Here is a 14,925-nt window from a genome sequence, read left to right as displayed (position 1 = left end):
GTGTAGAGCTGTAGAGTTGTCTGTACCAAAACCACATTCTCTCTATATCTTTGTCAGTTGTTGAGGTGTCGAGGTGTCGAGGTGTAGAGTTGTCTGTACCAGAACCACATTCTCTCTATATCTCTGTCAGTTGTTGAGGTGTCGAGGTGTAGAGGTGTAGAGTTGTCTGTACCAAAACCACATTCTCTCTATATCTCTGTCAGTTGTTGAGGTGTCGAGGTGTAGAGTTGTCTGTACCAAAACCACATTCTCTCTATATATCTGTCAGTTGTTGAGGTGTCGAGGTGTAGAGTTGTCTGTACCAAAACCACATTCTCTCTATATCTCTGTCAGTTGTTGAGGTGTCGAGGTGTAGAGCTGTAGAGTTTTCTGTACCAAAGCCACATTCTCTCTATATCTCTGTCAGTTGTTGAGGTGTCGAGGTGTAGAGTTGTCTGTACCAAAACCACATTCTCTCTATATATCTGTCAGTTGTTGAGGTGTCGAGGTGTAGAGTTGTCTGTACCAAAACCACATTCTCTCTATATCTCTGTCAGTTGTTGAGGTGTCGAGGTGTAGAGCTGTAGAGTTTTCTGTACCAAAGCCACATTCTCTCTATATCTTTGTCAGTTGTTGAGGTGTAGAACTGTAGAGTAGTCAGTCATAAAAGCCACGTTCTCTCTTTATCATCATGTTTAGGCTATGTCGCACCGCCATCTATCCACCAGTCCCTTTTGGATTGCTAAGTATCGCCAGGTACCATCTATAGACAATTTACGGGAGCTACCACCCGCTATAGTCCCCTATTCTTAAATCGCACCAGCGCCACCGCACCAATTCAAATTGGATCGGAAACCCTCCAGCGATGCACTCTATGATCTTTAGAACCTGTCTTTGCTGACTGGGAATAAGATATTTCTCAGCGCGAAGGGGGCGGGGCGCAGCGTCACCAGGTCCCGCTCCGCGAGGATTTTCAAAGAAATGAGTGCACGCGACGGCCGTGACCACTTGTTAGTGACGTCATCAAGAATGATGGCTCCGAGGATCGCCACATCACAGGTTACTGTGAATAAATGGGATTCGACCATTCAAAAGTTCAAAATGTACTTTCTTGTTTTGTAAAACAAGTGTATTCATGTTGTTATATAAAGCATTTTGTTTGAAACATTCTTTAATAATGTTTGTTGAGTTTAAAGCCAATTGTCGTTGTGTAATTCGATACTGGTCACTGACATCAAAGTTTTAGTTTCTGTTCACATGTTTCGACTTATAAATATCCAACTTGTATGTTCTATCTTTTAATACAGGCCATGTGATTAATTGCGTATCACTCCATTAGTTTAAAAAGAGAGCACATATTTCGATATTGTTAAATAATTAACTAAATTTTTTTCTGTCACACGTTGATTTTTACCCATCACTTATAAAATTCAAATGTATGTACGTGATGTATTCTGTAAGCTATGTAAGCTTGTTCTTAAAAATACACTATGAATTTTCAATTTGTACTGACCATAATAGTTTATTTTTCGTAAATAACATTTATATTTTAATTAAATAATTTCAAAATCTTTTCTATGCCCTCTGCAACAGAAAGTTACTAAGGACTATTACATATTCAGATGTACGTTGATAATTGATTTAAATCCTCCCTTCAAATAATTATATGAACATTATTTCGGAAGATGCAGGTGGCGCACAATCATAATACATACAACTCATCAAGCTGACGAGTCGTTTCCGTAACCACTTTTCAAACTATGAATAGCACGCCTGCTCAGAAAACCCGTTATCGCTGCTTTGCAGCTATATTTGTATTTGTTATTAGAGGATCTGAATAATCAATTATATCATTTTCATAGTTTAGTTTTTTTCTTTTATAATATATTTCTTTTCTATCTTGATCAGTTAATTCTTTATTTAATGATTCAAAATCTCCATATATTAAAAATGGCACTTTATTCTTGTTATTTTATTTTTTGAATTCAAATACTTTATCCTTTTCATTTGGTTAAGCTATTTTACAATAATCATGATTATCGCATAATTGCTTATGATTTAATAATGCACTTTCATTACTGAATTTATGTAAACATTTTCTACATAGATATACTTTACGAGTATAATCATTTTCTGATTAAAAAAATAAATCAATTCTTTTAATCCAAATATAATGATTCTCGTAATATAATATATCTATGACATCATTTGAATCATAATCTTTTGCTAAGTATAGAGGTTCTAATGTATAATGTTTAATATTGTTACCTTTTGTTTTAAGTAATTTGACTAAATCAAACACATTTATCTTTATATTATTATCTCTTTCTATTTTTGGGATATTTTTAATTCTTACAGGATAATTATCTATCTTATAATTATTTTCAAATGGTTTATAATTTGATACTCTACAAATATTATCAGTTGCAGGATGTAAAGCCTAGCGCACACGAGGCAATTTTTAGTCGCCTGTTGCTCCGACCGATTTGCAAGCAACCGTTGAGCAATCAATCGCTTGGTGTCGCCTGTGTGCTACCACACTGGAGACGGAGAAGCGATTATCTTTCCCGGCAAACATCTGTATCATGTGACTTGTCAAGATGGTCACGCTACAGCCTCGACTGGAGCCGTATTTGGTTGAATCACATGATAATTGTTCGCTCTCTCATTGGCTAGTTAATGAGTCGCTTGTCGCTTGGTGTCTCTAGCTACCGCACACGGGCAACTCCCGAGCGACAAGCAATTTTCCATCGCCCAATATCAAACATGTTTGATATTGGGCGACACGGAGCAATTCCTTTCGACAACGAGCAATCGCTGTCGCCCCTTGCCGCAGACGAGCGATTTTTTCGTTCGACGCCGAGCAATTCGGGCGGTTGCTCGAGAATTGCTCGAAACTGTCGCCCGTGTGCGCCGGGCTTAAGCAACTTATAATTGACCATAGAAAACATTTATCATCAGAATTGTGTACATTTATTACAGCATTAGTTTTAAATGGTAATTTGATATAACTTGATCCATTAATATATCATCTTTATAATATGATAAAATTATTTTCATCAATTGGTTTTGATTTAGTTAACTTATTATATTTTGTGTTATAAACATGTAAAGTCATAAATATTATTTCATCACATATTAAACCAGATCCTTCAAAATATTTCTCTTCTATTTTAGTTTTTATTTCATTATAACATTTATTTAATTTATCATCTATATGCTGTTTAGACATAATATGTTGGGAATGAGAATTTATATTATATATTGGTTTATCTTCAGATTTTAAAAATTTAACTTTAGCGGATATACTAACTAATCTTAGGGTATTCAACACCAGTAATTATTTTTATAATACTTTTCATATTTTCAAAATGTTTTTTATTTTCTTCTAATGTTTTACCTTTATGAAATCTAAACTCGATAGCTGCTGGACCAATATCACTTTTGAATGCTTCGGTTATTTCTATTTCTTTGCTATTATCTAATGAATTAATATAATTTCTTACATCTTCCATGTATGGTCTTTTATTGTTTATTTTATTTTTTATTCATTTTATTTTTTATCATTATCAAAATAATCTTCACCTAAAATATCATTATTCATATTTCTAATATAACTTTTAGATTTTAAATGTTCTTTATGATATTTTTTTATACTGAATGATTGATTACATGTTTCACATTTATATATTTCTTTTTCATTCTTCAATTCCTCTAATTTATTTTCTAATACATCATCTTTATATTATAATTTCAATTTATTCTCTAAATGTGTTTTAGTTCTATTGTGTCTTGCTTTTTGAGATTTATCTATATCAATTTTACATGTTGAACAGTAGTACTTATTTGCTTTCATTTTAATATTAAATTTTTTATTAAAATTGATTTTACATATTTGATTCGAAATCTATTTCATGGTGCCCTTTTTCATTCTTACCCTTATATATGAAATAGAAATCACCTGAACATAATTCTTCTAAATCTTCACTTGACAATCTATGAAATCTATCTGGTAAATATGTTCTGAATTTATATGTATTTCCTTTTAATCCTTCATATTCTAAGTGGATAACTAATTTATCTCCATATTTGTTAGTAACTGTATCAATATTTGTAATTAAATATTTCTTATAAGTTCATTTAACTTCTTAAATTTATAATCTACAGATTTAGCATTTGTGATATCTTTTATTCTATCTAGAAATGATTTGTTGTTTTCACTGTGTATTTGTTTACTCTCCATTTTAATATCAAATTTTTTATTAAAATTGATTTTAGAAGTTATTAGATTAATATTTTAAGAGTAATAGGGAATGTGTTGTTCTAGATTAAAGGTTGAGAGGGCGAGTGAGTAAAAAATGAAATATAAATTCGAGTGTGCGAGAATTTATTTTTCATTTTTTACTCACTCACTTTAAAAAGGGACATCAAAATGACGTATTTCTGATAATCAAAATAAATGTCATATTGACATCATTTTGGATCAGAAAGACGTCAGAATAACATCATGATATGACATTTATATGACATCATTCCTATGAGCAACTCTGATATCAATTTGACATCATGATATGATGGGCGGGGTGACAGTTTCTGACAAGGCACACGACTAGCAAGATCAGCTTTTAACATAGAGATAAACAGAGATAACTAAAACTTTGGGTACCATAAATGTCTACATGTAGCTTAGGAGTTCGCGCTGAGGGGAATTTTTCCTGTAGCCCCAATTGTATCACCATCAGCGCCATCTACATGGGTAGCGAGTAAAAACATTTAAATTTACACTTTTTCAATCATTTATATTCGGTAATCCATCACCCAGTACAGGTCAAGTTTGTCAAGAATGATTATGTATTAATGTAACATGATCTTACTATTTAAGCGCTGTTTTGTCTGATTTTCTCAGAATCCAAAACCTGTATCCAGAAAACAAGACGCAAGTCGTTTTGGAGTTGAATATATAAATGTGTAGATGCTTTATTATTGAATCATCGCAGAGTGTACATTCAATATAATTGCGGGGTAGTTTATATAAGTATTCGGTTAGTAACAAGAAAACGATATAACATATTTAATCTGATTAGTCCTGGTCGATAGTTGATATTGGTTTCTGAGAGACACCCCATGATTAAACAAGAAAAGGAAAAAGCACAATAAGAGGTACATCTGCGTAACAGTCTTTAATGAACCAATGTTTCGTAATTATGACGTTTCCAGGTATCTTTTCTTAATGACAGCTAGCCACCAAACAAAATCGTGTCGTCAGTTAAAGGAAAATTTGATACAGACATATTCCGGTAGGCAAAGAAAGACCAAAAATAAATTACCACTCACAGATTTTGTACTAGGCCAGATTAGCATCTTGAAACGAAACAAACAATACATTTCAATAATTCGGATTATTTATATTCTTCAAGACGTGCAGGCCTACTTGGATATGATAAGTTATCTAGATGTTTACACATGGAATATGACTTGAAAGAAAAATTTCTCGCAAGCATATAGTTTTGAATCGCATATGGGTCCTGCTAATGTACGAACCGACGAAATACGAAACGAAATTACAAATATGTGAAATGAAATCACTAGACGCGAAACGAAATTACGAAATGGTAATTTGTTGCGAGTAGGGCTAAAGTACGAAACGGTCATTTCTCAAACACGACCATACATGTCCAAGCTCGTAATTTGGCCACGGGCCGGACTGTCAAAACTTTGGCGGTTCATGTTAATGATCTTTTGAAAGTATTCAAGAATTCATTTTCCTAAATTTGAGGGTTTTAAGAATATCCTACCTGTAATAGAGTTCTATAGATTGTCCTCAATGATACTGTCTGGTTCAACTGTAATGAATAACTTTTAGACTAATTGTATGTAATACATTAGTATATATACGTGTACACGTACGAGTAAGTTTTAGACTCAGAACTGAGGTGGACAGACGTACTGGTCTGTAATTTAGATTAACAAGAAAGGCACAGTTTGCCGTAAGCAAAATAAAATTGGTAGACTGATATGGATATTGAGAAGTTAACGAATATTGTGCGAATCATAATAAGATGTTATTTTCTTTGTATATTTCAGTTTCTTCTTTTTCATGGTTTAGTTAATAAACTAAAACTTTTCTAACAACATCCACGACTTTAATATCTGGCTTCATCGGAGACCCAAAATCCGTCACACTGCCATTAGTAGAAACAATTGTAGGTTGTTATCATAACCAAATGATGAATATCTCAGCCATTTCCAGCAACAGCGTAGTGACAACTAATTTGAAAAAAATCCTGGCCGTGACCGAATTTTCATTACTCAATCCTTATCTCTTGCAAAATCAAGAATTAGACATAAGTTAATCTCGATTTAAGAAGGCAAGGGTAAAGGTCCTAGTTGATTTCATTTTGATAATAGAAAACAAATGATACAGTGCGATATATTGCCGACCACATATATGTTTTATTTACATAACAACCAGGAAACATCATTGCCGGTATAGCGAAAGTATATTCTAAGAGTTTGAATAGGACTGATGATTTGAGGGGAGTAATGATGTATGGTGAGAAGTGGTAAAACAAGAGCCCCAAGGGGCACTATGGCCAGCCTGTCAGCTTTTCAAAAATGGCAAATGATGATGCATTCTGTGGGTTAAATTTGTCAAAATACACCACTGGGGCACTATGGCCAGCCTGTCAGCTTTTCAAAAATTGTTTGAGTTTGTAGTTTTAGCACATGGCTAATTAGCTTATCAAGGTCATTTATCCGATTTGAGAAAAAGCAATTTTTTCCCGGAGTTTGCACAATTGTCAATGACATTTTATATAGTGCCAATAAAAACATTCCTCCCAAAAACCAAATCAACAGAAATCGATCTTGAAATACATTTTTAGATCTTAAAATAAAATCCGGAAGTAAAACGGTAGACGATACCGCAGGTTCACGTGAACACCTGCTGATCTCTGCGGCTAAGCCAATCATAGAGCAGTCTTCGCTTTCTGATTGGCTTTTCAAAACCAATATTTTTGCGATCAGATTTTCGAGAAAAAGCTCATATTAATTTTAACGAGGCCCTCTTTCAAAATTCAGCGACGTAGAGTTTGGAGAATGGATACAGCTTTAATGAATGATTTGTACGAATACATGCTCAGTTGCACAGTCAAAGAGCCTTTACTCTGGAAACAATGTCATTTAAATTCGCTCCATTTGTATAGTAATAAGGCTGGCCTAACGAGAGCTATTTACATACACGACTGATGAACAAATAAAATTCTTGACCAAAAGAGACAGACGGTCCCAAAGTTGACATGATGAAAATACGGAATTTGAAGTGTTAACACTTTGTTCTCTAACCCGTAAAATTATTAATTTGTCCCTTCATGTTTTTTCTTTGGCCATGAGCAGATCATTCTCTGAGGCAGGGATTCGAACCTGATGGGATCGCAAGGCTCGGCCACGGCACGGAGCCCTACCTCACTAGACCGGGTGCGTAGGTTTAAGCAAGCTCCACATGGCCTTTGGTCTGTAGCGCAAAAAAAATAATTTTGTCGCATTACATTTCATAATTCAGCGGGACCGGCGAAACAATGGCCATTTTTTAATTTCGTTTCCTGTCTTGTAATTTCGTTTCTTATTTCGTTTCATATTCCATAACTACTGTTCATATTTCTTAATTTCGCCGTTTGTACTTTTAAGGACCCAACAAATACACATTTATACCGTAAAAAGCTAATAATATTGCGCGTAATCTAGGGACACCATGCCCACACGGAAAGTGGTTTAATTTAAACACTCACCAATTTGACAATATTCAGCACCCCCTGGTGTGAAAATATACTGAAATCAATGACCTTGAAACTCACCACAATCATAAAACATATCATAAGGTACAATTGATTGCTGTAAAAAATATACCTAGGTACCAATATGTTAAGAAAATACAGAGTACGGTATTCAACACCCCGTAGTGAACATATAAAAAATCAAATGACCTTGTAACTCACGATTATAGAAAAACTCATGAGCTACAACTTTGTGGTAACAAAATACGCCTAGCTACCAATATAATATGGAAATACAGTCAACCCCCCATATACCGCCCTCCCATTTTCAGCCACCCCCGCCTACCGCTTGTTTTTTTCCAATGTACATCTCAATACAAATACATAGCAAAACATCCCCGATAAACCGCCATACTCTCTATACTGCCATCGTTCTGCACCAATATCGGGAGTTGACTGTACTTAGATATTTAACTATTCAATGCCCCCTGAAGATAACTAACGTACAAATAAAACCAATGATCCTGAAACACCACATTCACAGAACATGTCATGAGCCACGACTTTGCGATAGATTTGGTAACTTAGTATACAGAGGTACCAATGTAGATAGACAAATTGTATATGATTCAATATTCAACTCCCCGGTTGGCGAGAACAAAAAATTAAGTGCTCACAAATTTCACGTGAGTGCTAACAATAATAATATAGCAAGACCATAAGTAAATGCCTGTTGACATGTTCCTTAAAAAAAACTTTCTTCCTATAAACCAGGACTGATGACACCGACCCAATTGCGTGATAATTGCTTGACCGCAACCCCCTCTGATATGCTTATCATCCCCTCTCAAAGTATACCCATCACAAAATATATATATATACATATAAAATAATGAAAATGGCAAACCGTTAGGATGCTAAAGGTCTCTGTATTCAGGCCAAAATTGACCTATTGGAGCTCAAAAAGGTCACCGGAAGAAGCATCTTGAGTCCGATCGACCTAATCTTTCTTATGCCGATGGCCCCTTAGGGCTTACACATATAGATGAAAGATCGAGATAATTGATATCGAAGCATTTCCTAAAAATCTCCCTAGAAAACTTCAATAAAGGACCATGGATCCAAGTCAACTATGTACATTTTTTTCAAGGATTTGTAATAAAGTATAAGCAGTTAATAAAGATGAAATCATGGTGCACTGTGTAGTACGTAAGTATGTTCAACTTTGACGATATACATGGTTATGGGGTTTTCCTCTGACTCACTTGCACATAGCAGAACAATCAATACATTAATCTTGATAAGGATGTCACTGTGTAGGAAGCATGTTCAACTTCGATGATATACATGGTAAAACGCACTGGGCGATTCAGTCACACTCACAGATTTGATCGCCTTGTATAGCTGACTCAGTAGGCGACGCTATTGGGTGATTGAGCGCACCATTGTCGTGAAATAATCAGAGGCTAAAAATCTAGCCGCCATTTTGTTATCACGTGAACCGTTGAAGTAGAATGGGGGAAAATTCATTGAAAATTATTTTTCTCCAAGCACTTCGAAACGGCTAAGATGATGGAAGAAACTCTCCATATTATTAATTCCAACACCTATCTCCCTCCTAATGACAAAACATCAGCTGTGTATATCAGTGGTTACATTTTGTACCAGCAAAAGCTAACAGAAAGTTAATCTCTGAACAATTCTATACAGATCAACACAGTTGATCATAAAAATGTGTAAAAAGAGTTGATTTGTTTCCGGACAACAATGGCCGCGAGTCAGCCAAGACAATCAATTTAATTGAAGCGTCTTGAAAACTTCAAATAAATAACTTGATTCCTTCTACGTCGGACGAACAGACAGATGAAAAGTGAATGCACTGACCTGCTAAGACTTAGCCCAAACTGGGCTAAAAACCATCATTTGCCTGATGGAAATATATCAACCCTTTTTGCCAGTCCTGGTAGATACGATATAAGCGTAGTCAAATTTAAATAAATTGTCAGTATAACCAATAAAGCTAATTCAGAAACCCTCATTTGTACGATGGAAATACATCACGTTGCCTTCATTTCTTTAGTACATAAGACCAAATTCAGTATGAAATTAAGATTTTAGTACCATGTGTATCTCGTAATTCGTTAAATCCATGAACGACACTTAATTTACTTTTGTATTTATTATGTCATTGAAATCTAACTTCTGAGGTTACACCCATATCCTTTATGGGCAAAAAATGTTATTACCTATAATCATGAACAATTGTTTAGAGGCAACAAATATTACACATAATAACAACCAATCAATAAATCATTATATATTTCACATAGGCCCTATTGTATTTACATAATTGTTAATTATTCTTTATTGATGAAATTAACATTACATTACAATATTGTGGGTACTTGGTATTGAAATAGCTGATTCAATCTTTATAGTCGCTAATGTGGGCAAAACAAACTTTAACACCGGCTTAATACCGGTCTCAGTTTGTCGACTAAGGCTTGGCTTACCCCATTGTCACTAGCTTTCTTCATTGGTCTATCACACCACCCAAGATTTTTTGGGGAGGACAGTTTGCTGCTCTACGGCCAACAGCCTATATATCTAGCTAATCAGATATATGCCATTGATTTGAGCAAATAAAAAAGCGATGTGCTGCCGGTGAAAAGTGATGCATCTGATTGGCTTAATATTTCTGAGCGGCAACCTGTTTGTTGAATGAATCCTACCTGTTGTAATAGACCAATGAAGGAACAGCGGCCAGGGTTAGTGTTTGCGTTATATTCAGCAAGAGGCAATCAAATCGTGGCAAGTAAAGATGGGTTTGATCTACAATGTAATACATCTATTATGAAACTAGGAGTCCAGGGACACCATGCCCACTTGGGAAGTGGATTCAGATGCTCAACAATCTAACATATTCAATATTCAACGCCCCATCCAATAACCTTGAAAAAATCCCACGACCTTGACCACAATCATAGAAAGTGTTCAGCCCGAGTGAACTGGGACCAACAAAGTTAGTTCAGGTCAAGTGAATGATGTCATTGCCCTATTTAGTCAATAGTTGGAGCGTGCCATGTCTTCCGTTTGGATTACTTCTTCAAGCATCTAAGGTATTGGAAACACTACTGTGGCAAGTGAAATTCCACCTGATTTCGCCAGGCAAATGAATAGTCCTTAATGTAAGGCCAAACTAGGGGTCCAGGGACACCATGCCCATTTGGGAAGTTCCCATCAATTTCAATACATAACGCCCCTAGTGACCATATACAAAAACAAATGACCTTGAAACCCACCAAAATCATAGAACATGTCAGCAGCTATGATTTTGTAATTGATTGTGATAACAAAATATGCCTCGTTACCAATTTAATATGGAAATACTAAGTTATTCTACTAATCAACGCCCCCTGGTGACCATATGCATAACCCAATGACCTTAAAACTCACCACAATCGTAGTACATGTCATGAAATACAACTTAACAATTGATCATAGTATGAAAATATGCCTAGGTACCAATCTAATAAGGAAATACTAAGCTATTCTACTATTCAACGCTCCCTGGTGACTATATGGAATAACTAATATCCTTAAAAACTCACCACAATCATAGACGATGTCATGAACTACAACTTTGCAATTGATCATGGTAACAAAATATGCCTAGGTACCAATCTAATAAGGAATACTAAGTTATTCTACTATTCAACGCCCCCTGGTGACCATATAGAATAACTAATGTCCTTAAAACTCACCAAAATCATGGAAGATGTCAAGAGCTTCAACTTTACAATAGATTGTGGCAACAAAATACGCATAGGTACAAATATAATATAGAAATACTAAGTTATTGTATTATTCAACGCCCCCTGGTGGCCACATACAAAAACCAATGACCTTAGAACTCACCCAAAACATAGAAAACGTCATGGGCTACAAATTTCCAATTGAATATAGTAGCACAATATGCTTAGGTATCAATTTAATGTGGAAAAACTTTTTCCCACCTACGAATGAGTACTGATGACACCAAGATGGCCGCCAATTGCGTCATAATTGGCTGATCAAAAATACCTGCCTCAGGTATAAAACATCCCTTTCCAAAGAATACCCATCACAAATTGCAATGAGAAATGGCAAACCAGTAGGAAGCTACAGGACCTAGAATTCTGGCCAAAATTGACATTTTAGGGCACTAAAAAGGTCATAGGACGACCATCTTGAGTCAGATCGACCCAATTTTTCTTATGCTGATGGCCCTTGGTAGATTCAAATATAAACGAAAGATCAAGGTAATTGATCAAAGCGTCTTCAAAATTTCCCTCGAAAACTTCGAACATGTGTAAAAAGTAATGATTTTGGCAAACAGCAATGGCTGCCAGTCAGCCATCTTGAATCTGACAGGGCCAGTTTTTGGGCTGAAGATGTGTCAAGGGTAGATACATGTATAAACCAAATATCAAGACATTACCTTGAAGCGTCTTCAAAACTTCCCAAAATAACTGGATTCCGTCTACGGACGGACGGACGGAAGAAGGACGAAAAGTGAACGCAATAGCCCGCTGGGACTAAAGTCCCAAGTGGGCTAAAAAAGGATACGTTCCTCAATTTTATGAATTCTTGGAATTATTGACAAATGCAGGCAGCATTTCTATTCTAAATAACAAGAGGTCCATGGGCCTTGAAGCGGTAGTAGATGTGGTTTATCTGCCAGCAAATGTCCAATGACGATGTTAGTTGGGAGGACGACATACACTTTAGGTTAATCTGTCCTAATGTACAATTTTCATTTATGCAGAAAATGAATTTCGTTTTTTGCCGAACGATTTACCCTACACAAATTGTATTGTTAAACCTCATTGATACGATTCTATTAAAGGCGAAACTTGTCCATTCCGATGTTTTTTCAGCATATACCAAAAGATATTTATATCAATCAAGATTTGGATGATACGAAAACGCATTTAATACAACAATTACGGCACTTTCTCCTACAAGATTTGTATGAACAACGTACAACTGTAAGGGTCATTTCAACTGACTGCAGTTGTTCAGGTATGAACTATTGCTGATTGTTGAAAACAAAAACAGAACGATCTCTCTGAATGCATACAGATGCATAATAGGAAGATCTACTGATCATTAACAAACTTACGCATCAAAACGCCAAACGGACAGCGTGCCGACATAAAGTAGTGTCACTCGACTGAGGCCATTTGTCGCTGCTGTAGTTTTGTGGAATCCGAAAATCGGTTATTTATTTATTGCATTATACATGCTTTATTATCACTGCGTGGAGGAGAAGTGTAGGTTGAAGCGCCATATGGAAGTTTATAGGATATTGGTGGCTGATATACTGGTGAGGGTACAGCTATCTTTTGTCTGACGGATTGCTTCTCTTGGTTTTGTGGAATTTGTTTAGGTCTGACACACTGAGAAAATGAAGACCTCCGAGTAGCAGATGACATTGGTGGTTCTCTGGTGACTTGGGCTCCAGCAGAGGGGATATTGACAAGTCTATTAGTTGAAATTGGGGATTCAGGCATACCCAGGGGAAATTGAGGCTCTGATAGCCTGATTGCATGAGAAGAATCAGTTTCAGGATATACTGGTGATGGCGCATTAGGACTTGAGCAAATTCTTTGATACGTTTGTTTTCGAGTGTCTGAAGATGTGGAGCTTTTCCTCCTAATAACTGGCTGATTTTGTTGTATTGGTAACTCTTGTTTAGGTCTCTGATGGTATGTAGACATGCTTTCTGAAGGTGATATTGGTGAATGTGCTTTTCTAGTCCCTGCAGAACTGGAAGCATTTTGCTTGAACTCAGATTTTATCTGATAATTTGGGGGGAAAGCAGCTGTATAACTTTGAAGACCAATGGAACTCGGGTCTTGGTATGGAGGCGACTGCAACCCAAAATTTGCATGGTCAGAAAATGTAGTCTGCTGAATTTCACTGTAAGCAGGCGGGGGCGAATAGTCTCGACTTATAAGTGTTGGATTAGAGAGGCTATCTGGCTTGTCAGACATTGAGTAGGAAACTAGATAATTAATTTTGGACTGATCTTGATCCATTTTCATGATAACTTGATTATCAAAGGATGAATAGGTGTCATATACAGCATGATCAAATGGATCATTTGTGTAAGAACCTGTTTTGATATTCGAGCTTAGAACATGACATATAAACACAACGTAGCAATCTTTATCAAAAAGCTTGTATTCGACAGGGATCGGATACCTTGTAAAATAAAAGCCCTCATCACCTAACTCAGGAAGATCAATGCCTCTTTCTTTCAGTGAGTTATTGACAATTGGTCCATGCTTTTTAACATAATCCACCATATCTGGGTCACATGAGTAAAAATATATCTTCTCTTGAAATACACCTCCAGAAAAATCCATACATTTCTTTCGCCTGAAATAAAGACCAAGATATCATTTATTTCAGGTAAATCATAAAAATGCAATGGTATTAGAAGGCATGTTTTGGATGTAACTGTAAACAGATGTAAGTAATTGCAAATTTGGGTGTAGGTCAATAGCGTCATAATTGGGAGTGTCTGTGATATTTAAGTCATTGCATCATTATATAGAAGGCTTCACTTGCAACGGATCTGATTGCCAGGTTATTCCATTCAGTCAAAAAAGTTTAAAATCTCAAATTCATATGCAGATGCCAGATGATCAGGCTGGCTTCCCCAGAATTTGCTAACTTCCGATTAACTTGCTCATGCGAGATCCTAGGCAAGAGGAGTGAACTAATGCTTGGATGATATATTATAAGTCATGTGCAGATCCAGTATTGTAACGTTGTTGTATTTGGAAATAGACCACCAACTAATTGTGAGCAATTGTGACCAGGATTAGAACCAGTTGTACATGTATAACCTCATGAAATGTTTGAATGGCTTAACAATACCCAATACCCCTGATTATATGCGGCCAAGAAAGGGTAAACTGGGCCAAGAAAGGCTGAATCAAATGTCTACTTTTACTTATGGGTCAAGAAAGGCTGAACCAAATGTCTACTTTTACTTAGTTACCACTACAGGACAATAAGTAATAGTCCACCTATCAATTTGGTTGATTTTTCATAGTGGCTGGTTCAAAGAGTCTAGTACTTAAATTTGACCATTTTAAAACTACGGGTTTGGATAGTGTAC

General features: G+C 35.8%; 1 protein-coding gene across 8 annotated transcripts in view; it reads right to left on the bottom strand.

Annotated features, from left to right (window-relative positions):
• The window catches only part of LOC141908132 (uncharacterized), a 150,319-nt gene that overhangs the window by 4,101 nt on the left and 131,293 nt on the right, over positions 1–14,925 (bottom strand). For 4 of the 8 annotated variants that reach the window (XM_074797996.1, XM_074797997.1, XM_074797998.1 and 1 more), the window contains exon 6: positions 14,026–14,177. In XM_074797996.1, coding sequence (XP_074654097.1) covers positions 14,026–14,177 — 152 coding nt within the window. Of the gene's footprint in view, positions 1–4,933; positions 14,178–14,925 lie in introns of those variants that run through there. The other 4 variants (XM_074797994.1, XM_074797993.1, XM_074798000.1 and 1 more) reach the window with 3 other exon arrangements.

Source organism: Tubulanus polymorphus, chromosome 7, assembly GCF_964204645.1.
Source record: "Tubulanus polymorphus chromosome 7, tnTubPoly1.2, whole genome shotgun sequence".
In the NCBI taxonomy this organism is placed as follows: domain Eukaryota; kingdom Metazoa; phylum Nemertea; class Palaeonemertea; order Tubulaniformes; family Tubulanidae; genus Tubulanus; species Tubulanus polymorphus.
Note: the sequence above shows the minus strand (reverse complement) of the source record. Positions and strands in the feature narration are given on the sequence as shown.